Source organism: Cervus canadensis, chromosome 3 (genome assembly GCF_019320065.1).
Source record: "Cervus canadensis isolate Bull #8, Minnesota chromosome 3, ASM1932006v1, whole genome shotgun sequence".
NCBI lineage: Eukaryota > Metazoa > Chordata > Mammalia > Artiodactyla > Cervidae > Cervus > Cervus canadensis.
This window is the reverse complement of record NC_057388.1, coordinates 100,054,365-100,078,757: the sequence shown is the minus strand read 5'-3', so window position 1 is coordinate 100,078,757 and position 24,393 is coordinate 100,054,365. Positions and strand designations below refer to the sequence as shown.

Below are 24,393 nucleotides of genomic sequence, written 5' to 3'. Positions count from 1 at the left end.
ACCATCTTCCAGGGTTGCACAAAATTTAGTCGCATGAAGTCCCTGGCACGTAACAGGACTCTGGATTTCTTGACTCCCTTTGGTAATCTCTGTCAGCCTCCTCTAGTGCTTCCTAGGTACTAAAGTAGATATGGACACATTTTAACTTCAAACCCTATACTTGAGGTCTTCAGATGTCAAAGGAAAGAAAGTAATTGTGTTTTTTGGTTCAATACATGAGATAAACAGAGCATGTAACTTACCCTCAGGCGTTTTTACATCAACGCCTGGCATATGAATTATAGTAAACATTTGAATAATGTGAATTTTGGGGGCCCTGACCCAGCCCTAACCATGATGTAAAAGTTTGTTTAAATTCAATCAACCCTCTCTATTTATGATTCCAGAACAGCAGATTCAACCAGACACAATTGTGTAGTACTGTCAAAAGTGAAAGTGAAAGTTACTCAGTTGTGTCTGACTCTTTGTGACCTCCATACAGTCCATGAAATTCTCCAGGCCAGAATACTGGAGTGAGTAGCCATTTCCTCCTCCAGCAGATCTTCCCCACCCAGGGATCCAACCCAGGTCTCTCCCATTGCAGGGAGATTCTTTACCAGACGAACAACAAGGTCTGTAGGTAGCATCTGTTAAAAATTCCACACAAAACTGGACCCAGGAAGTTTAAAAAAGTGAGGTTCAAGGGACCCACTGAATATACAATAACATTATACACTGTACAGTGAACTGAAGAATGGTTTTGATCCTTTCATCTGTATGTGCCCATGGAACATTCACCTATAAAGACTGAGAATACTTCATCACCAGAAATTCTCTCAGGCCCCCTTCCCAGGCCTGTCTCCATGACAATGAACAGTATGATTTCTTTTGCTGTCATTCTGTTTTAAAGTCCTCTTTAGCCCAGAGCTAAATATTTAAAACATTACTCCTGGTAAGGATAATGGTTAAAGACTTTCTTGAAAGCATGTGAGCACCATATCCATTTCAAGGACTATCCTATCTGGAGATGGATGATTTGGAAAATGACTATCCAAAGATCTTCCCTGCCGGTACAAGCTTTTATTTGTTTTTTAAAAACAATTATTTATGCACTTTAATAAATTTCTTTTCTCATGCACACATTCTCTGAAATGATTTTATGATGCTATTTTGACAGGAAAACCTCATCTCCTAGGAAATTCCTTTGAGGTCCCATGTGAAACACACACAAGTCTTCCTGTGCACACACTGGGTGCTGGGACTGAGTAGGCAACCAGTAGCAGCAACTAGGGTGAGAGATCACTTCATGTCAGGAGAAGCTTGCCTTTGATTTGACCCCAGCTACAAGTCACAGGAGTTGAGTTGAAAAGTCTCCCTTTCTGTAGCAGCCTGGCCTGGGCACCAATCTCCTCTGTTGTGGGTCCCACTGTCTCTGGGACCAGAGACATTCTGAGCACAGGTGAGGATCCCATGGACTTGTCAGTCCCAATTCAAGGCTTGTTTTTGTAGCTACAACATCGGGCTCATTCACGGCTTATGACTTTAGTTTCTGTGTTTTTGTCTCTGAGGCCCTAGGAAGAGTTACTCCTCCAGAGCCCAGACTTGTGATCAGGTTCCATGGAAACCAGCACACCAGGAGGTAACCATGGTCAGCCAGTCATGACCAGGTGCATGATAATCAGGTTCAGAAATCATTGAGAATTTGAAAATCACTACAGCAGAGCATGGCAGCTAGCACAGGGTCCTTCTAAACGTGAGGTCTGTGCGGTGTGATAGAGTCTAGGGTCTAGAATGTCAGTCACTGATTGGCTGCCATTTTCACAAGGAAGTATCCCATGCAATGGATGTCTCACGTAGAATCGGAGCATTTTCCCTCTGCCCCGGGGTCAGCCATCTCTCCCGACATCCCTCCACGTCTGGACTCCTTTGTGCCAACATGTCATCCGTGGTGCTGGGCAGCCAGCTTCTCTCCTCAAAGCAAGGTGGGCACAGGCCTGAGGTGGTTCGGCCCGCTGCCCCCCCACCCCTCAGACACCAGAAGACGTGCTCAGGTGAGCATGACGGCGTGAGCCTGCCTTTGACAGGCACCCTGTCAGTCGTGAATTAATAAGTGATAGAGCCCAAGGATTCCTCAGGTGTTGATGAGCCTGCCCTAAGGTTGGGGAACCATATCCAGAATCACTGTGGGTGGAAGGACATGAACAAGACTCTTGTTAATTAAACAAAGTAGAAACATGAGGGATTACTGGGGACATGTGAGTCCTAAAGGGCAGCAGGAAGCCCTGAGGAATTTCCCTGAGATTCAAAACCACAGAAATATGTAGACAAATAAAATGAATGTATGTATTAATGAACAGCTATTTCTGGAATAAAATGTACATAAAGTTGTGAACAGTTTTACGGAAAGTTCACAAGAACTTGTAAGGCTTATGTGCATTGAACTGGCTGGGTCTCCCTGTTGTGAACTGTTCAGTTCGTTCAGTCATTAGGTCGTGTCCGACTCTTTGCGACCCCATGGATTACAGAATGCCAGGCTTTCCTGTGCATCACCAACTCCCAGAGGTTACTCAAATCCATGTCCATCATGTTGGCAATGCCATCCAACCATCTCATCCTCTGTCGTCCCCTTCTCCTTCTGCTTTCAATCTTGCCCAGCATCACAGTCTCTTCAAATGAGTCAGTTCTTCGCATCAGGTGGCCAAAGTATTCGAGTTTCAGCTTCAGCATCAGTCCTTCCAATGAATATTCAGGACTGACTTCCTTTAGGATGGACTGCTTGTATCTCCTTGCAGTCCAAGGGACTCTCAAGAGTCTTCTCTGACACCACAGTTCAAAAGCATCAATTCTTCGGCACTCAGCTTTCTTTATAGTCCAACTCTCACATCCAAACCTGACTACTGGAAAAACCATAGCTTTAACCAGATGGACATTTGTTGGCAAAGTATATGTCTCTGCTTTTTAATATGCTGTCTAGGTTGGTCATATGTGAACTGTTCACTTAGGTTCATTTCTGATTTGAGCCTCTGGGGGAAGGGGCGTGGCCCCCTGAGTGACAGGTTGGCTCTGAGGCCTGGCAGGGAGAGTGACATCTCCGAAGGACTCCCTGGAGAGCCCCTCTCCCCTCTCATCCACACTCAGACCAGAGGACCCTCCGCCTGCCCCGCCCCCGCCATGAGCCCCTGCCTCCTGGGCGGTGTGGTCTTCTGTCTCCTGCAGGCAGGTGAGTCCTGGGGGCAGGGTCCCCTCTGGGGTGCCAGCACTGAGCATGCCCTCTGTGACTGCAGCATCGGTCCTCCTTCTCCACAGGGGCGGTCCACGCTGGTGTCACTCAGGACCCCAGATTACATGTCCTGAGGACAGGACAGAGGGTGACACTTAATTGTACTCAGGATCTGGGTCATGACTATATATGCTGGTACCAACAAGACCCAGGACTCGGGCTGAGTTCACCAAGGAGCAAGGAAACATGCCCACGGGTACAGCGTCTCCAGACCAAACACAGAGAACTTCCCTCTCACGCTGGAGTCCGCCAAACACTCCCAGACATCTGTGTACTTCTGCGCCAGCAGTTACTCCATGGCGCTTCACGGCCACCTCCCCTCTGTGCAAAAATAGGGGGCACCGTGCAGGCTCCCAGCACCGGGAGCCTCAGGGCTTTGTTAGCCACATGCCTGCAGCGTGACCCTGGGTGTGTGCACTAGGTTGGCCTCAGCCTCACTCCCGGGCCTCGGGGCCATGTGTCCTCCATCGGTCTCAGTCTTTCCGCTGTATCCTCCCTGTAAACCAGGAGACACTTCCCCAGCTCTGACTCCTAGTCATCACCTGAGCCTGAGACCTAGGAGGGAAGGTTGTTGGTAAATCAGATACACTAGGCACTCTTGTCTCACTCAGGCAGCTGTTTCTGTCTTTCTGGAGGTTCTCCCCCAGCCTGGCTCTCACCTGGTCTCGGCTCTGGTCCACCTTTCCCAGGCGGGCAGGACTTCCTCTCCCCACCTCCCTGCATCAGCTCCCTGGCCCTCTCTACCACAGCCACACTGCTCCTCCCTCATCTGGGTCAGGTCCCTTCCCATGCCACAGGGAGGCTTTTAAAGTGGCCTCTCTATGTGGTCTGTTTTGAGCAAGATGTATGGAGTCATCAAAGAGAAACAAACTTTAGTTAATTATAAATCATCCAAAAACTCAGCTGAGCCCACCTGAAGGAGGACAGACTGTCTTTGTGTGTTCTCGACACCCCTGCTCCCAACATCCTTAGCATCTCACCTAACCTCCCTCATCAAAATCCTCTCACAGTCAAAATCATCACCCCATTATATCATGCTTTGATAAGTGCAGAAATAATTGAGTCCACATTTATAAAATTTTTAATAAAAAGGACGTATTATCTAGAATTTGATAATGCTTAATTTAAATAGGAAATCTGAAAATATATGTCTGTGACTATTCAGAAGTAGTTATAAATACATGTTTGCAGGCAGATTCACTTGAGATCCTCTGAGCATTTATTTTATGATCATATATTTCCATCTTTAGCTAACTACCATCATTGTAGTGGTGCAGCAATTATTTCCTTCTTAGTAAAATGGTCAGATCATACAGTCTTCTACCTCCAGAGGCTAAGAGTGCATTTGAAGATCAACCCTAATTGGCCAGGCTAGGAAGGCAGTAGAACAGATATGTGTGTGTGTGTGTGTGTGTGTGTGTATTCCGGGTGTGGGATTTTTGAAACCTTGATTCAAAGAGAGGCTGCTAATCCATAAGACCATAAACCTTTGGCCACAAGGAGGCACTGTGTTTCCATGGTAAGCAGGGTGCCCTGGGAGGGGCTGAGAGGCACCCTGGGGAAGGAAGCTTAAGGGAACCTTGGCTACATGCCTGCACCTGGGAGCAGATTTGAGTTCCCTGAATGATCCTGGGACACGTGGAGCCAGCAGAGACTCCTCACGGCTCAGGAGGAGGGGTCATGCCTGGAGCTTCAGGATGTGCCCAGGGGGCCGTCTCCTGGAGCAGCGTGGGAAGGGGAGCTGAGAGCTTGGGGTATCTGGTGAGCGCTGGGTCATGAGGGTCAGGCAGGGTCACAGAGCAGAACAAGAGTGTTGTGGACACATGGGACCAGGGGATGAAGCTCACCTCACACCCATCCTTTTTGAGGGGTTGTCAGGACAGGGAATGGCATAGAGGACCCAGCCCTGGGTCCTGCCAAGGGGTCCAGTGGATCAGGAAACAGCCTGCAGAGACACGGAGCAGTGACGTCATAGGCAAATGCTCCAATCAGGGACACAGGAAGTTCAGCACTTACACCACTCACCCCAGGAGCCCCGCCCCCAGCCAGCAGCAGTCCTGAATTCCTGATGCTGCCATGGGCTCCAGGCTCCTCTGCGGTGTGACTCTCTGCCTCCTCGGATCAGGTGAGTCCTGGACACAGTGTGGAAGCATGTGAGATGTTTTTGCCTCCCTGAGATAGAAGCCTGGTGATGACGGCTGCAGCAGGAGGCTTCCCTGTGCTCTGCCCTCAGCTTCCTTGTCTCCTCCCCAACAGGCCTGGTGGATTCTGGAGTCACCCAGACCCCCAAATACCTGATCAAATCAAGAAAGCAGAACGCGACTCTGAGATGTTCCCCTGAGTCTGGACACCGCTCTGTGTACTGGTACCAACAGGCCCTGGGCCAGGGTCCCCAGTTCCTCGTTCAGTATTACAATACGGGAGTGAATGAAAAAGGAAACATGCCAGATCGATTCTTAGGTGAACAGTTCAGTGACTCTCGCTCGCAGATGAACCTGAGCTCCTTGGAGCTGACAGACTCAGCCGTGTATCTCTGTGCCAGCAGCAAAGACACAGCCCTGCATGATCAGGTGCCTCTGGTACAAAAACACTCCTGCCCCAGCTCAGGAAGTGGTTGTAGGGTGTGAACTGCCAGCCAGCGGGACCCAGGTGCTGGTAGAGTGGACAGCCTTTCCCAGACATTCTTTCCTGGTATGTCTCAATGCTCACAAAGATTTTGCGAGGTACGTTTCATTCTATCTGCTCATTTATCTTAGGGAAAGTGACCTGCCCAGATCTCATATTTCTTAACTGTTAGAGCAAGGAATCCTACTCGAGTCTGACCTTATCACTTGGGGTCCTCACCATGCCCCCAACTGACCTCTGCTAGGAATGATGCGTCACCCAGACCTGTGACGTGTGGTCATGCTCCGGGGAAACCAGCACATCAGGAGGTCACCGCAGGTCCACAGTCCTGTAACCAGGAATAGCTACATAATTTTTAGGGTGCCTGCTTTCCAATACCATGAGAATCTGAAGAAAGCAGAGCTCTGCAGCATGTGTGGGGTCCTGCTGTGTGGAATGATGCACAACAAGATAAGACTTTGAGGAGCTCTATGATATTTGTTACTCAATTAATGCAATCCCCGCTTCCCAAGGAAGCATTCCCACGGAATGCACGTCTCACGTAAAATCAGAGCCCTTTTCATTCAACCTGGAGGCGACCACATCCCCCGCATCCCTCCAACATACAAGTTCCTTTGTGCCAACATGTCATCCGCTTGCGTGTGTGTGAGGGCTCAGTCACTTCAGTCGTGTTCGACTCTTTGTGACCCCATGGACTGTAGCCAGTCAGGTTCCTCTGTCCATGGGATTCTCCAGGCAAGACTAGTGGAGTGGGTAGCCGTGTCCTCCTTCAGGAGATCTTCCCAACCCAGGGATCAAAACTGCATGTCTTACGTCTCCTGCACTGGCAGGCAGGTTCCTTCCCACTCTCACAATCTGAGAGAAGCCCACGTCATCTGTGGTGCTGGGCAACTGGCTTCTCTCCAAAAAGAAAGGCGAGTCCCAAGCTTGAGGTGGTTCTGCTTGCTGTTACCCCTCCCACTTCAGAAACTGCAAGCACTGTGTCCAGGGAACAGGGTGGGAATGTAGATGCATCTGGCAGGTGAGCCGTCGCTGGTGAATTGATAAGAAATAGAGCCAAAGGAGTCCTCAAGTGGGGATAAGTCTGACCTACAGTTGCGGAACCAGATGCCAAAAGAATCATGGCAGGTAGAAGGACACCAAAGGACTGTGGTTAATTAACGAAAGCAGAAAGAGACACTTTCCCAGGTGGCGCTAGTGGTAATGATCCTGCCTGCCAATGTGGAGATGTAAGAGACTTGGGTTTGATCCCTGAGTTTGGAAGATCCCCTGGAGGAGGAAATGGAAACCCACTGCAGTATTATTGCGTGGAGAATCCCATGGACAGAGGAGCCTGGTGGGCTACATACAGTCCATGGGGTCGCAAAGAGTCAGACATGATTGATCAACTAACACTTACTTAAACACCTGAAGGTGTATTTGGGATTCATGAGTCATAAAGGGCTGTAGGAAGCCAAAAGATTTTCCTCAGATTCAACACTACAGAAATATGCAGGTAAAAGTAATATACATATGAATGAAGAATTATCTCTAGAAAAAGTACATCAAGTTGCAAACTGCTTAGAGAAATATTACAACAACTTGTAAGCCTTATGCCTATTGATCTGGATGGATCTCCCTGTTGTGAACAGTTCTCTCAGGTTCATTTCTGATTTGAGTCTCTGGGGGAAGGGGCGTGGTCCCTGAGTGACAGGTTGGCTCTGGGGCCTGGCAGGAACAGAGACATCTCAGAAGAACTCCCTGGAGAGCCCCTCTCCCCTCTCATCCACACTCAGACCAGAGGGCCCTCTGCCTGCCCCGCCCCCACTATGGGCCCCTGCCTCCTGGGCTGTGTGGTCTTCTGTCTCCTGCAGGCAGGTGAGTCCTGGGGGCAGGGTCCCCTTGGGGTGCCAGCACTGAGCTTGTACACTGTGACTGCAGCATCGGTCCTCCTTCTCCACAGGGGCGGTCCACGCTGGTGTCACTCAGGACCCCAGATTCCAGGTCGTGAGGATAGGACAGAGCACAACACTGAAATGTACTCAGGATCTGAACCATGATTATATGTACTGGTACCGACAAGACCCGGGACACGGGCTGAGGCTGATCTATTACTCAGCTGGTGTGCCCAGTAGCGAGCCAGGAGATGTGCCCGAGGGTTACAGCGTCTCCAGATCAAACAAAGAGAACTTCCCTCTGACACTGAAGTCTGCCTTTCGCAACCAGACATCTGTGTACTTCTGCGCCAGCAGTTACTCCACGGTGCTGCATGGCCACCTCCTCTCTGTGCAAAATCTACTAGGTGCCCACGATCAGGCTCCTAGCACCAGAAACCTTGGGCCTTTGTGGGCCCCGTGCCTGCAGTGTGACCCTGGGTGTGTGGACAACGCTGCCCCAGCCTCACTCCCAGGCCTCGGGGCCATGGGTCCACCATCGGTCTCTGTCTTTCCGCTGCATCCTCCCTGTGAACCAGGAAGATGCTTCCCCAGCTCTGACTCCTAGTCATCACCTGAGCCTGAGACCTCTAGGAGGGAAGGATGTTGGTAAATTAGATTTAAATAGGCCCTCCTGTCTTACCTCAGGCACTTCATCAATGTCTCTCTGGAAGGTTCTCCCCCAGCCTGACTCTCACATGCTCTCTTCTCTTGCCCACCTTTCCCAGGCAGGCAGGACATTCCTCTCCCCACCTCTCTGCATCAGCTCCCTGGCCCTCTCTCCCATAGCCACAGGCTCCTCCCTCATCTGCCTCAGGTCCCTTCTCATTTCGCAGGGAGGCCTTTAAAGTGGCCCCTCCACATGCTCTGCTTTGAGCAAGCTGGATGGAATCATCAAAGAGAAATCAACTTCAGTTAATCATCAATCATCCAAAAACTCATGGGAGTTCATCTCAGGGGGACAGATGATCTTTGTGTGTTCTCCCACCGCCCGCCCGCCCTGACTTCCTTAGCAACTCATCTTACCAAGGCCAGGTTGCCACCACCTGGCGCCCTCATCAAAATCTTCTCAAAGTCAAAATATATCATACATCGCACCCACTATATCAAGATTTCATAAGTGCAGAAATAGATGAGTTCATGTTTCTAAAACTTCTTTATAAAAAGTTTTATCTAGAATTTGATAATGCTCAATTTAAATACACAATCTGGAAATATATACATCTGATTAATCAGAAGTACTTATGGAACACATGTTTGCTGGCAGATTCACTTGAGATGCTCAGAGTATTTATTCTATGATTATATATTTCCATCTTAGATAACTACATCATTGTAGTGGTGCCGCAATCATTTCTCTCTCAGTAAAAAGTTTGGCTCATAAAGTCTTCTGCCTCCAGAGGCTAAGAGTGGATTTGAAGATAAACCCTATCAGCCAGGCTAGGAAGGCAGTAGAACAGGTGTGCGTTGCGTGTGTGTCTGTGTGTGTGTCTGTGTGTGTGTGTGTGTCTGTGTGTGTGTGTGTCTGTGTGTCTGTGTGTCTGTCTGTTGTTTGTGTGTGTGTGTGTGTGTCTGTGTGTAGGTGTGAGTGTGTGTGTCTGTGTGTATGTGTCTGTGTGTGAGTGTGTGTGTGTCTGTGTGTGTGAGTGTGTGTGTGTCTGTGTGTGTATGTGTCTGTGTGTGAGTGTGTGTGTGTCTGTGTGTGTGTGTTTCTGTGTGTGTGTGTGTTTGTGTGTGTGTGTGTCTGTGTGTGAGTGTGTGTGTGTCTGTGTGTGTGTGTGTCTCTGTGTGTGTGTGTGTGTCTGTGTGTGTGTGTGTCTGTGTGTGTGTGAGTGTGTGTGTGTGTGTTTGTGTCTGTGTGTGTGTGTGTGTCTGTGCATGAGTATGTGTGTGTCTCTGTGTGTGTGTCTGTCTGTCTCTGTGTGTGTGTGTGTGTGTGTGTGTGTGTGTGCAGGGTCCTGGATTTTTGTAACCTTGCTTTTAACAGATGGTGCAAATCCATGAGATCCTGGACCTTTGGCCACTTGGAGGCACTGTGTTTCCAAGGTAAGTAGGGTGTATTGGGAGGGGTTGAGAATCTCTCTGGAGAGGGCAGTTTCAGGGAACCTTGGCTATATCATGCCTGCATATGGGAGCAGGTTTGAGTTCCCGGAATTGTTCCAAGACATATGGAACCATCACAGACTCCTCCCTGCCCAGGGAACTGGGCACGTGCCTGGAACCTCAGGATGTTCACAGGGGGTTGTATCCTGGATCAGCATGTGAGGAGGAGGTGAAGGGGTTGGGGTGGTTGGTGAGGTCTTGGGGCTGAGTGTCAGGCAGGGTCAGACAGAGCAGAACAAGACATGTTGCGGCACATGGGACCAGGGGAAGAAACTCACCTCACACCCAAACTTGCTGAGGGGCTGTCAGGATAAGGGATGGCATAGAGGAGCCAGCCCTGGGTCCTGCCAACAGGTCCAGTGGACAAGGGCAGCCTGCAGAGACACAGAGCCGTGACGTCACAGGCAAACGCTCCAATCAGGGAAGCAGGAGGGTCAGCACTTACACCTCTCACCCCAGGAGCCCCGCCCCCAGCCAGCAGCAGCCTTGGGTTCCTGATGCTGCCAAGGGCTCCAGGCTCCTCTGCTGGGTGACTCTCTGCCTCCTGGGAGCAGGTGAGTCTGGACACAGCGGGGAGCTTCTGAGATGTTCTGTCACCCTGCGACAGAAGCCCGGTGATGAGGATTGAAGCAGGAGGCTTCCCCTGTGCTCTGCCCACAGATTCCTTGTCTCCGCCAACAGGCCTGGTAGATTCTGAAGTCACCCAGACACCCAAGTACCGGATCAAATCAGGAAAACAGCAAGTGACTCTGAGATGTTACCCTGAATCTGGACACCGCTCTGTGTACTGGTACCAACAGGCCCTGGGCCAGGGCCCCCAATTCCTCATTCAATATTACAACAGGGAAGTCCGTGAGAAAGGAAACATATCAGATCGATTCTCAGGAGAACAGTTCAGTGATCTTTGCTCAGAGCTGAACTTGATCTCCTTGGAGCTGACGGACTCAGCACTGTATCTCTGTGACAGCAGCCAAGACACAGCCCTGCGTGACCAAGTGCCTCTGGGACAAAAACACCCCTGCCCCAGCTCAGGAAGTGTTGCCCCGTGTGTCAGCTGCCAGCCTGCCAAGCCCAGTCTCTGGTAGAGCGATAGACTTTCCCAGACATTCATTTCTTTATATGCTTTAATGCTCACTAAGATCATCAAGATAAGTATTATTTTAACTGTTTGTTCATCTGAGGGGACGGGAATTGCCCAGATCTCATACTTCATAACTTACAACTAGGCTTCCGCTCAAGTTTGTTCTCAGCACCTGTGGTTCCTCCTCATGGAAATGGCTCCATACAGAGCAAATTCCATATCTGTGCTGGGCTCTGTGTAACAGGGACAGTGTGGGGCTGTGTGATATGAACTGTTACTCAATGAATGGCAGCTGTGCATCGCAAGGAGGCATTCCCATGGAAAGGATCTCTCAATAAATAAAGAGCATTTTTCAGTTACCCTGGAGTCTGCCACCTCTTGCCATGTCCCTCTTACGTCTGTATTCCTTTGTGCCAATATGTCATCGGGGGTGGTGGGCAACCAGCTTCTCTACACCCAGAAAGGTGGGTCACAGGCCTGAGGGGGCTCTGCTTGCTCCCTCCCCGACACGGAAAACATGGGCTCCTGTGAACGTGAACGAGCTGTACCTGCATTTAGCTGGTGGACCATCTGTCAGTGAATTGATTAGATAGACCAAACAATTCCTCAGATGTTGACGAGCATGCAGTGAGGTTGGGAGCAGATTCCTGGAGAAACATGGTAAGTGAAGGGACAATCTCAGGACTGTGGTCAATTATGCAGAAATGGAACCTTGAAGTACTAGTGGGTCACATCAGTCATAAAGTCAACGCGAAGCCAGAAGGATTTCCATAAGATTTAACACTACAGAAATATGCAGATAAATACAAGTAATAAATGTATTAATGAAGAATTATCTCTGGACTAGAACACACAGAAAATTTAATTAGTTTGACAGAAAGTTTACATCTACTTGTGAGGCTTATGTCCATTGAGCTGATTGGATCTCCCTCTTGTGAACAGTTCACTTAGTTAGCAATGGAACACCACCACCACCAACAAAAGCTAACCCAAGTTTATAGCATCTCTTTCATCACAATTTTCTAAAAGTCAAAGTATTAAATATTTCCTGCATGAGCACATTTCTTTTCTTGTGAAATACAAAATTATAAACCAGCTATGGCAGGCTGCTGTGGGTCTTTGTGTTTCTAATTGTGTGTGTGTCCTTTTGAAAAGCAAAAGAAAAACACAGTGGGATAGGCAAACTGTGAAATATTTTCTAATATGAACACATCCCATGACTGTTAAATTTGGGCAGACAATCTTGGTTTCCACACATAGACCACATGGGGATGCTGTGGAACTGCCAAACTCCAGAAGTTTCTGGGGCAGAGCAAGGGGACAGTGCTAGTGCCTGGGAGCAGGAGGGTGAAGAGAAAGCTTCATTTGGTCTTTTTATCTCTAGAAGCCTGTTCTTCAGCAATCAGCTTCCTTCATAGCCAAACTCTCACATATGCACGTGACTACTGGAAAAATCATAGCGTTGACTAGATGGACCTTTGTTGGCAAATAAATTGCCTCTGCTTTTTAATACGCTGTCTAGGTCAGTCATATGTGAACTGTTCACTTAGGTTCATTTCTGATTTGAGCCTCTGAGGGAAGGGGGTGTGGCCACCTGACTGACAGGTTGATTCTTGGGCCTGGCAAGGACAGGGACATCTCAGAAGGACTCCCTGGAGAGCCCCTCTCCTCTCTCATCCACACTCAGACCAGAGGGCCCTCCGCCTGCCCCGCCCCCGCCATGAGCCCCTGCCTCCTGGGCTGTGTGGTCTTCTGTCTCCTGCAGGCAGGTGAGTCCTGGGGGCAGGCTCCCCTGGGGGTGCCAGCACGAAGCATGTCCTCTGTGACTGCAGCATCTGTCCTCTTTATTCACAGGAGCGGTCCACGCTGGTGTCACTCAGGACCCCAGATTCCAGGTCATGAGGACAGGACAGAGAGCGACACTTAATTGTACTCAGGATATGAACCATGATAATATGTACTGGTACCGACAAGACCCAGGACTTGGGCTGAGGCTGATCCATTACTCAGCTGCGACTCCCTACACGGCGAAAGGAGACGTGCCCGACGGGTACAGCGTCTCCAGACCAAGCACAGAGAACTTCCCTCTGATGCTGAAATCTGCCAACCACTCCCAGACATCTGTGTACTTCTGTGCTAGCAGTGACTCCACGGCGCTGCACGACCACCTCCTCTCTGTGCAAAAAGACAGATGAGCGCCCTGCAGCCTGAACATTGGGGAGCCCCTTGCAGGCTCCTAGCACCTGGAGCCTCGGAGCCCACAGACACACTGGCAGCATAGCCAGTAGTTTTAGATCTTTGCTGGCACAGACCTGACAACAGGGCCTCATGGACATGTGTCCACTTTCATTCTCTGTCTTTTCACCGTAGCTCCCACGTGAGCCTAAAGATGCTAGCCAGCTCTGACTCCTAGTATCAGTCTGAACATGAGGCCTCCAGAGGGGAAGGGTGTTTGGAAGTCAGGTACATCTACACCCTCTTGTCTCTCCCCGGGCACCACATGCCTGTCGCTGTGGAAGTTTCTCCCCAAGGCTGGACCCTGTGTGGTCTCTGCTCTTGTCCAGCTTCCCCAAATGTGGGGTCTTTCCTCTCTCACTTTCCGGGCCCTCGTTCTGACCCTTCTCTAGTTTAGCCTTGATTCTTCTCCCTCATCTGGGTCAAGTGCTAGCCCACCACTCAGGGAACGTTGTAATGATCCCTAAGTGGTCGTGTTTGAGTAGGCTCCCTGGGGACCTCAAAGAGAATGCAACCTCAATTAATTATTAATCATTCGTAATTCCTTTGTAGTCCCTCAGGAGAAGGAGAGGCAAACTGTGTGTGTATGTATTCTCCACCAATGCCTGTCTTTAGCATCTAAATAGCCTAGACCCTGATGTTGGGAAAGATTGAAGCAAAAGGAGAAGGGGGTGGCAGAGAAAGAGGTGGTTAGATAGCATCACCAACACAAAAGACATGAATTTGAGCAAACTCTGGGAGACAGTGAAGAATAGGGGAGCTTGGTGCATTGCGATGCATGGGATCTCAAGAGTTGGACTGGAGTTAGCAATTGAACACCACCACCAACAACAAAAACTAACGCAAGTTTGTAGCATTTCCCTCATCACAGTCTTCTAAAAGTCAAAGTATTAAATATTTCCTGCATGAACACCTTTCTTTTCTCTTGTAATACAAAATCATAAATCATCTAAGGAAGGCTGGTTTGTGAGTTTGTGTTTCTAACTGTGTGTATGTTCTTTAGAAAAACAAAACAAGCAAAAACACAGTGCGATCGGCAAACAGTGAAATATTTTCTACTATGAATGCATCACATGACTATTTAATCTGGACAGACAATCTTGGTTTCCACACATAGACCACATGGGGAAGCTGTGGAACTGCCAAACTCCAGAAGATTCTGGGGCAGAGCAAGGGGACAGTGCTAGTGCCTGGGACCAGGAGGGTTAAGAGAAAGCTTCATTTGGGGTTTTTATCTCTAGAAGCCTGACTAGCATAGGCACTAATTTGTAAGCTTGCTGTCCCAGCTGGGATCCATGAACTTCAACTCTGCAATGCTGAAGGAGCCTCTGAGGTTGCAGAAAAAGTGAAGGGTATGGAGCTGGGATTTGGTAGGAAAGAAACAGAAAAGAGAAACACCAGCTTGAAGAGAGAACCAAAGGAGCCACGGGGAAGGGCGTCGGGCATAAACCCAGCCTCGCCCAGACCAGCAGTCCAGCTCACACATCATCTAAGAGACTGCAGGACAGAGCAGTGTTCGTAGATCAGCTGACCTGGAATGAGAGGTCAGATTCCTGGGAACCAGCAGAGGCAATGACATCAGAGCAGTGACGTCCCTGCCTCACCTCCAATCAGGGGAAGGAGGCCCAGAACCCCGGCTCTCAGAGAAGCAGAGCTCTGAGCAAGGAGACACAGACAGCTCTGCCCCTCCTGCCATGGGCTGCAGCCCCGTCTGCTGTGTGGCTCTTTGTCTCCTGGCAGCAGGTGTGTCCTTGGCACAGGAGAGAATCTGTGTTCCTAGCCTGACTTTGCCTGAAACCAAGGCACCGTCGGCTTCTCTCCTGCGGTGTTTCTCAGCCCCATCTTCTTCCCCCACAGGCCTTGTGGATGCTTGAGTCACCCAAATCCCAAGATACCTGATTAAAGCAAGAGGACATCGAGTCACACTGGGATGCTCCCCTGTCTCTGGATACCTCTGTGTGTACTGGTACCAACAGGCCCTGGGCCAGGGCCCCCGGTTCCTCGTTCAGTATTACAGGCAGGAAGTGAGGGGAGAAGCACAGCTCCTGGATCAATTCCCAGGAGAACAGTTCAGTGACTCTCGCTCTGAGCTGAACTTGAGCTCCTTGGAGCTGATGGACTCAGCCGTGTATCTCTGTGCCAGCAGCCCAGACACAGCCCTGCATGATCAGGTGCCTCTGGCACAAAAACTCTCCTACCCCAGCTCAGGAAGTGTGGTGAGGGTGACTGCCTGCCTTCCAGGCCTAGATAGATCCGATAGACTCTCCCAGACATTCTTCCTCTGCTGTGTTTTAATGGTCCCAAAGATCATCCTAGGTAAGTATTATTTTACATGTTTACACATCTGAGTGGAACTGACTTGCCCACATTTCTTTTTTCATTCCGTTCAGAGCAAGGTATTTGATTCAAATCTGTCTTCATCTCTTGTGATCTTTGCCCCCCAAAACTGTCCCCACAAGAGTAAATAATAGACACACACACAAATACATACACACATACATGTTTTAAAGCAATTGGCTCACACAGTTGTTAAGGCTGGTAAGTGCAAAAGCTGCAGGCTGGTCTGGTGCTACTAGAGACTGAGGGGGAACTGATGTTTAAGTTCAAAAGCAGAGGAACTAGTGGCCCTGTGTGAAGGCTGTTAGCTGACAATTATGTTTTACTTGTGGGAGGATCAGTGTTCTTTTGTTTATTCATCTCTTCTCCTGGTTTCATGAAGCCGACCTACGTTATGGAGGGTCATCTGCTTTACCAATTAAAATGCTAATCTAATCTATTATTAAAATACACCTACTCACAGGGTTCCTTTTCCAAAAATACCCCATTTAGGAGCACCCAGAAAAATAAAGCTAAATATCCATGGCAGAGTCTAGTTGACATATTTTATTAGTCAGGACACTGTCTTCCACGGTTGCACAAGAATTTAGTCGCATGAAGTCCCTGGCAGGTAACAGGACTCTGGATTTCTTGACTCCCTTTGCTAATCTCTGACAGCCTCCTCTAGTGCTTCCTAGGTACTAAAGTAGATATGAACACATTGTGACTTCAATCCTATACTTGAGTTCTTCAAATGTCACAGGAATGAAAGTAATTGTGCTTGCTGGTTCACTACTTGAGACAAACAGAGCATGTAACTTACCCTCAGGTGTTTTTACATCAACTTTATTGGCATAAGAATTATAGTAAACATTTGAATAATGTGAAGTTTGGGGGCCCTGACCCAGCCCTAACCCTGCTGTAAAAGCTTGTTTAAATTCAGTCAACCCTCTCTATTTATGATTCCACAGCTGCAGATTCAACCAGCCACAATTGTGTAGTACTGTCAAAAGTGACAGTGAAAGTTACTCAGTTGTGTCTGACTCTTTGTGACCCCTATACAGTCCTTGAAATTCTCCAGGCCAGAATACTGGACTGGGTAGCCTTTCCCTCCTCCAGCAGATCTTCCCCACCCAGGGATCCAACACAGGTCTCTCCCATTGCAGGGTGATTCTTTGCCAGATGAACAACAAGGTCTGTAGTTAGCATCTATTAAAAATTCCACACAAAACTGGATCCATGAAGTTCAAAAAAGTGTGGTTCGAGGGACCCACTGTATATACAATAACATTACACACTGTACAGTGAACCAAAGAATGGTTTTGATCCATCCATCTCTATGTGCCCATGGAACATTCACCTGTAAAGACTGAGAATACTTCATCACCAGAAATTCTCTCAGGCCCCCTTCCCAGGCCTGTCTCTTTCCCTGACAGTGAACAGTATGATTTCTGTTGCTGTCATTCTGTTTTAAAGTCCTCTTTAGCCCAGAGCTAAATATTTAAAACATTACTCCTGGAAAGAATTATGGTTAAAGACTTTCTTGAAAGCATGTGAGCACCATATCCGTGTCAGGGACTATCCTATCTGGAGATGGATGGTTTGGAAAATGACCATCCAAAGATCTTCCCTGCCGGTACAAGTTTTTTTTGTTTTTTGTTTTTTTTTTAATAATTTATGCACTCTCATAAATTTCTTTTCTTATGCACACATTGTCTGAAAGGATTTTATGGTGCTCTTTTGACAGGAAGTCCTCATCTCCTAGGAAATTCCTTTGAGGTCCCATGTGAAACACACACAACAAGGCTTCCTGGTCACACACTGGGTGCTGGGACTGAGCAGGCAACCAAACGCAGCACCTTTGGTGAGAGATCATTTCATGTCAGGAGAAGCTTGCCTTTGATTTGACCCCAGCGTCCAAGTCACAGGAGTTGAGTTGAAAAGTCCCCCTTTCTGCGGCGGCCTGGCCTGCTCACTAGTCTCCTGTGTTGTGGGTCTCACTGTCTCTTGGACCAGAGACGTAGGACCACAGGTGTGGATCCCATGGCCTTGCCAGGCCCCAATTCAAGGCTTGTTTTTGTGGCTACTACATCGGGCTCATTCATTGCTTCTGACTTTAGTTTCTGTGTTTTTGTCTCTGAGGCCCCAGGAATGGTTAGTCCCCCAGACCCCAATGTGAGATTGGGTTCCATGGAAACCAGCATATCAGGTCACCACGGTCACCGACTCATGACCAGGTGCATGATATTCAGGTTCAGAAATTATTGAGAAGTTGGAAATCACAGCAGCTGAGCATAGCAGCTAGCACAGGGTCCTCCTAAACGTGAGGTCTGTGCGGTGTGATAGAGTCTAGGCTGTAGGATGTCAGTTACTGAATGGCTGCCACTTTCACAAGAAAGTATCCCATGCAAAGGATGTCTCATGTAAAATCGGAGCATTTTTCCTTTGCCCTGGGTCAGCCATCTCTCCCGACATCCCTCCACGTCTGGACTCCTTTGTGCCAACGTGTCATCCGTGGTGCTGGGCAGCCAGCTTCTCTCCTCAAAGCAAGGTGGGCCACAGGCCTGAGGTGGTTCGGCCCGCTGCCCCCCCACCCCTCAGACACCAGAAGACGTGCTCAGGTGAGCAGGACGGCGTGAGCCTGCATTTGACAGGCCCCCTGTCAGTCGTGAATTAATAAGCAATAGAGCCCAAGGATTCCTCAGGTGTTGATGAGCCTGCCCTAAGGCTGAGGGACCAGATTCCAGAATCGTTGTGGGTGGAAGGACATGAACAGGACTGCTGTCAATTTAAGAAAATAGAAGCATGTGTGATTATTTGGACGTGAGTCATAAAAGGCAGCAGGAAGCCCTGAAGGTTTTCCCTGAGATTCAAAACCACAGAAATATGTAGATAAGGAAAATGAATGTATGTATTAATGAACAGCTATTTCTGGAATAAAATGTACCTAAAATTGTGAACAGCTATTTCTGGAATAAAATGTAGCTAAAATTTTATGGAAAGTTTACAAGAATTTCAGTATGTCCATCACATCGGTAATGACATCCAACTATCTCAACCTCGGTTCTTCCCTTCTCCTCCCACCTTCAATCTTGCCCAGCATCAGGGTCTTTTCAAATGAGTCAGTTCTTCACATCAGGTGGCCAAAGTATTGGAGTTTCAGCTTCAGCATCAGTCCTTCAAATAAATATTCAGGACTGACTTCCTTTAGGATGAACTGCTTGGATCTCCTTGCAGGGACTCTCAAGAGTCTTCTCCAACACCACAGTTGATAAACGTAGATTTTTCAGCGATCAGCTTGCTTATAGTCCAATTCTCACATTCATATGTGACTACTGGAAAAATCATAGCGTTGACTAGATGGACCTTTGTTGGCAAATAAGTTGTCTCCGCTTTTTAATATGCTGTCTAGCTAGGTCATATATGAACTGTTCACTTAGGTTCATTTCTGATTTGAGTCTCTGGGGGAAGGGGCGTGATCCCCTGAGTGACAGGTTTTCTCTGGGGCCTGACAGGGACAGTGACATCTCAGAAGGACTCCCTGGAGAGCCCCTCTCCTCTCTCATCCACACTCAGACCAGAGGGCCCTTGGCCTGCCCCGCCCCCGCCATGAGCCCCTGCCTCCTGGGCTGTGTGGTCTTCTGTCTCCTGCAGGCAGGTGAGTCCCGGGGGGGACAGGTGCCAGCACTAAGCATGTCCACTGTGACTATAGCATCGGTCCTCTTTCTCCACAGGGGCGGTCCACACTGGTGTCACCCAGGACCCCAGATTCCAGGTCGTGAGGACAGGACAGAGGGCGACACTTAATTGTATTCAGTATATGATCCATGATTATATGTACTGGTACCGACAAGACCTGGGACACCGGCTGAGGCTGATCCATTACCCAGCTGCTGCTCCCAACTCAGAGAAAGGAGACGTGCCCGTCGGGTACAGAGTCTCCAGACCAAACACAGAGAACTTCGCTCTCACGCTGGAGTCTGCCAACCGCTCCCAGACATCTGTGTACTTCTGTGCCAGCAGTGACTCCACGCCACTGCACGGCCACCTGCTCTGTGTACAAAAGGACAGGGGGCCCACGCGCAGGCTCCGAGCACCAGGAGCCTCATATCCTGGGGACCACGTGCCAGCCCTGTGACCCTGGAAGTGCGATCTGAACAGGCCTGGATCTGACCCCAGGGACTCGGAGACACGTGTCCACCATCCGTCTCTCTTTTGGAAAGCTCCAGTTCTGACTAGTTCTGACTGTTACTCATCAGCTTAAGACCTCCAGGAGGGAAGAATATTGGTAAATCAGATACATCTAGACCCACTTGTCTCTCCCCAGCACCTCCTTGCTATCTCTCTGGAAGTTTCTCCCCCAGCCTAGCTCTCAAGTGCTCCCTGCTCTTGCCCACCAGAGGGGCGGGTCTTCTTCCTTTAATGCCTTGGCCTCAGCTCCCCTGCCTTCTCTGCTCCAGACACACTGCTCTCCCCTCATCTGGGTCATGGCCCTTCCCATGGCACAGGGAACGTTGTAACCATGCCTAAGTGGTTGTGTTTGAGGAAGCTCTTGCGGTCATCAAAGAGACAACACCCTCAGTTCATTAGAAACTGTCCAAAATCTCTCGGGAGTCCATTCGCAGGATAAGAGACAGGCTGGGTGTGTGTGTTCTCTCCCTGCCCCTCTTTCTTAGCATCTCAATTAACTTGGACCAGGTACCCACCATTTCCCTCAGAGAAATCTTCTCAAAGTCAAAATATTTCCTCCATGGTATCTTACTTTATCAAGATTTTACAAGTTCATAGGAAATAAATAGGTTCATACCCATAAAACCTCTTAATAAAATGCACTGGCTAGATTTTAGTAATGCTCAATTTAATTATGAAATCTGGAAATATATGTATCTGATTAATCAGAAGAAGGTCTCGAATCCAAGTATCCAGGCTGGCTTCATTTGAGAGCATGAAAGGGATATTTCTATTGCCCGCATTACTCCATTTTAGCTAACAATAGTTAGCTATTGTCATTGTAATGGTGCAGCAATTATTTACTTCTTAGCAGAAATGTCTGATCATACAGTCTTTTACCTCCACAGCCTATGACTAGACTTGAAGATCAACCCTACTTCAGCCAGGCTGGGAAGGCAGCAGATGATGGATGTGTGTCTGTGTGTGTTTGTGTGTGTAGGGGTTGAAAGTGTGGAGTCCATGTTATTTCTATTCTTGTTTTAGACAGAAGGCACAGATCTGTGAGACTGTGGACCATTGGCCACTAGGAGGCACTGTGGGTCCATGGTAAGCTGGGTGCCCTGGAGGGGTTGAGAGTCACCCTGGGGAGGGCAGCTTAGGGGAACCTTGGCTACATGCCTGCATCAGAAAGTAGGGTTGAGTTCCCTGAGTGGTCCAGACACATGGACCCAGCCCAGACCGCACATTGCCCAGGGGAGTGGGGACCTGCCTGGATCCTCAGGATGTGCCCAGTGGATCCTCTCCTGGAGCAGCATGGGGAGCGGTGGGTGATGGATTGGTGTGGCTGGTGAGGGCTGGGTGAGGAGTGTCAGGCAGGGACAGGAAGAGAAGAAGAAGCCATGTTATGGTCATATGGGGACAGTGCTCACCTCACACCCACCCTTATCTGAGGGGCTATGCAGGACGGGGAAGGGCATAGAGGAGGCAGCCCTGGGCCCTGCCAAGGGGTCCCGGGGACAAGGGTAGACTGCAGAGACACAGAGCAGTGATGTCATAGGTAAATGCTCCAATCAAGGAAGCATTAGGGTCAACACTTACACCAGTCACCCCAGAGACCCCCCCCCCCGCCAGCAGCAGTCTTGGGTTCCTGATGTTGCCATGGGTGCCAGGCTCCTCTGCTAGTGACTTTCTGCCTCCTGGGAGCAGGTGAGTCCTGGACACAGTGTGGGAGCTTCTGAGATGCCTTTGCCTCCCTGAGATAGAAGCCTGGAGATGAGGGCTGCAGCGGGAGGCTTCCCTGTCCTCTGCCCTCAGCTTCCATCTGTCTTCTCCCCAACAAGCCTGGGGGATTCTGGAGTCACCCAGACTCCCAAATACCAGATCAAATCAAGAAAGCAGCAAGCGACTCTGATGTGTTCCCCTGACTCTCGGGACCTCTCTGTGAACTGGTTCCAACAGGCCCTGGGCCAGGGCCCCCAAGTCCTCATTCAGTATTATGATGGGAAAGTGTATCAAAAAGGAAACATATCGGATCGATTCTCAGGAGAACAGTTCAGTGACTCTCGCTCTGAGCTGAGCTTGACCTCCTTGGAGCTGATGGACTCCGCTCTGTATCTCTGTGCCAGCAACCAAGACACAGCCCTGCATGATCAGGTGCCTCTGGGACAAAAACACTCCTGCCCCAGCTCAAGAAGTGGTGCCCAGAGTGTCAGCTGCCAGCCTGCCAAGCCCAGTCTCTGGTAGAGCAATAGACTTTCCCAGACAGTCACTTCTTGGTATGTTTTAATGCTCACTAAAGTCATCAAGACAAGTATTGTTTTAACTGTTTGAACATCTGAGGGGTCGTGAGTGGCCCAGATCTCATACTTCATAAGTGTTACAGCGAGCATTCCGGCTCAAGTCTGTTCTCTAAACCTGTGGTCCCTTTGCTCATGGAACTATCTCTGTACGAGCAAGTTACATATACGCGTTTTGTTGTGTGTAACAAGACACAGTTATGAATTGCTACTCAATAAATGGCAGCCACACTTCACATGGAGGTATTCCTATGGGAGGAATGTCTCAAATAAAAACAGAGCCTTTTTCGTTTACGGTGGCCTCTGCACCTCCCTCCAGGTCCCTCCTACATCTGTATTCCTTGTGGCAAAACGTCATCCTGTGCTGGGCACCCAGCTTCTCTCCACCCAGAAAGGTGGGTCACAGGCCTGAGGGGGCTCTGCTGGCTCCCTTCCCCCCAACACGGGAAACACGTGTGAACATGAAGGGGCTCTACCTGTGTTTTATCGGTGGACCGTCTGTCAGTGAATTGATTAGAAATAAACCAAAGAATTCCTCAAATGTTAATAAGCCTGCAATGAGGTTGGGAGCAGAAACCTGGAGAAACATGGTAGGTGGAGGGACATTCTCAGGACTGCGGAATGAAGTCAATTTTGCGGATATAGAGCCTTGAAGTGCTATTGGGACATATATCACAAAGGGCAGGAGGACGCCAGAAGGATTCCCCAGGATTCAAAACTCCAGAAATATGTAGATAAATAAAAGTAATATACATGTTAATGAAGACTTATCTCTAGACTAGAACGTACAAATCATTTCATCACTTTAACATTTACGGAAAAAATCTTTAACTTTCACAGAAAGGTTACAGCAATGTGTGAGGCTTATGTCCGTTGAGCTGGATGGGTCTCCGTGTTGTGAACAGTTCACTCAGGTTCATTTCTGATTTGAGCCTTGGGGGAAGGGGCTTGGCCCCTGAGTGACAGGTTGGCTCTGGGGCCTGGCAGGGACAGTGACATCTCAGAAGGACTCCCTGGAGAGCCCCTCTCCCCTCTCATCCACACTCAGACCAGAGGGCCCTCTGCCTGCCCTGCCCCTGCCATGAGCCCCTGCCTCCTGGGCTGTGTGGTCTTCTGTCTCCTGCAGGCAGGTGAGTCCTGGGGGCAGGGTCCCCTTGGGGTGCCAGCACGAAGCATGTCCACTGTGACTGCAGCATCGGTCCTCCTTCTCCACAGGGGCGGTCCACGCTGGTGTCACCCAGGACCCCAGATTCCAGGTCGTAAGGACAGGACAGAGCACAACACTGAAATGTACTCAAGATCTGAACCATGATTATATGTGCTGGTACCGACAAGACCCGGGACACGGGCTGAGGCTGATCTATTACTCAGCTGTTGTGCCCAATAGCAAGCCAGGAGATGTGTCCGAGGGTTACAGCGTCTCCAGATCAAAGAAAGAGAACTTCCCTCTGACGCTGAAGTCTGCCAACCGCTCCCAGACATCTGTGTACTTCTGCACCAGCAGTTACTCCACGGCGCTTCACGGCCACCTCCTCTCTGTACAAAAAGACAGGGGGGCCACGTGCAGGGCCCTAACCCGGGAGCCTCAGGGCTTTGTTAGCCCCATGCTTGCAGCGTGACCCTCGGTGTGTGCACCAGGTTGGCCTCAGCCTCACTCCCGGGCCTCGGGGCCATGTGTCCTCCATCGGTCTCAGTCTTTCCGCTGTATCCTCCCTGTGAACCAGGAGACACTTCCCCAGCTTTGACTCCTAGTCATCACCTGAGCCTGAGACCTAGGAGGGAAGGTTGTTGGTAAATCAGATACACTAGGCACTCTTGTCTCACTCAGGCAGCTGTTTCTGTCTTTCTGGAGATACTCCCCCAGCCTGGCTCTCACCTGGTCTTGGCTCTGGTCCACCTTTCCCAGGCAGGCAGGACTTCCTCTCCCCACCTGCCTGCATCAGCTCCCTGGCCCTCTCTACCACAGCCACACTGCTCCTCCCTCATCTGGGTCAGGTCCCTTCCCATGCCACAGGGAGGCTTTTAAGAGTCCTCTCTATGTGGTCTGTTTTGAGCAAGATGTATGGAGTCATCAAAGAGAAACAAACTTTAGTTTATTATAAATCATCCAAAAATTCAGCTGAGCCCACATGAAGGAGGACAGACTGTCTTTGTGTGTTCTCGACACCCCTGCTCCCAACATCCTTAGCATCTCATCTAACCTCCCTCATCAAAATCCTCTCACAGTCAAAATCTATCCTGCATCACCCCATTATATCATGCTTTGATAAGTGCAGAAATAATTGAGTCCACATTTATAAAATTTTTAATAAAAGGACGTATTATCTAGAATTTGATAGTGCTTAATTTAAATAGGAAATCTGAAAATATATGCCTGTGACTATTCAGAAGTAG

At 49.3% G+C, this 24,393-nt stretch overlaps 6 gene segments (V, D, J or C); 5 read left to right on the top strand and 1 right to left on the bottom strand.

Moving 5' to 3' along the window:
* The window catches only part of LOC122437857, a 3,556-nt gene extending 1,709 nt beyond the window's left edge, over positions 1-1,847 (bottom strand). The window contains 1 exon segment of the V gene segment in view: positions 1,833-1,847. Coding sequence covers positions 1,833-1,847 — 15 coding nt within the window.
* A 1,108-nt stretch (positions 1,848-2,955) lies between these two features.
* On the top strand, positions 2,956-8,365 carry LOC122437856. The segment is given in 2 exon segments: positions 2,956-3,199; positions 7,827-8,365. Coding segments are annotated over 2 exon segments (588 nt in total).
* LOC122438748 lies at positions 5,289-5,971 on the top strand. The segment is given in 2 exon segments: positions 5,289-5,384; positions 5,516-5,971. Coding segments are annotated over 2 exon segments (420 nt in total).
* A 1,419-nt stretch (positions 8,366-9,784) lies between the features above and the next one.
* Positions 9,785-11,137, top strand: LOC122437855. The segment is given in 3 exon segments: positions 9,785-9,843; positions 10,360-10,454; positions 10,582-11,137. Coding segments are annotated over 3 exon segments (558 nt in total).
* A 1,564-nt stretch (positions 11,138-12,701) lies between these two features.
* On the top strand, positions 12,702-13,176 carry LOC122438757. The segment is given in 2 exon segments: positions 12,702-12,750; positions 12,836-13,176. Coding segments are annotated over 2 exon segments (390 nt in total).
* A 2,154-nt stretch (positions 13,177-15,330) lies between these two features.
* On the top strand, positions 15,331-23,618 carry LOC122437854. The segment is given in 4 exon segments: positions 15,331-15,432; positions 18,134-18,153; positions 19,048-19,190; positions 23,215-23,618. Coding segments are annotated over 4 exon segments (669 nt in total).
* The last annotated feature ends 775 nt before the right edge of the window (positions 23,619-24,393 follow it).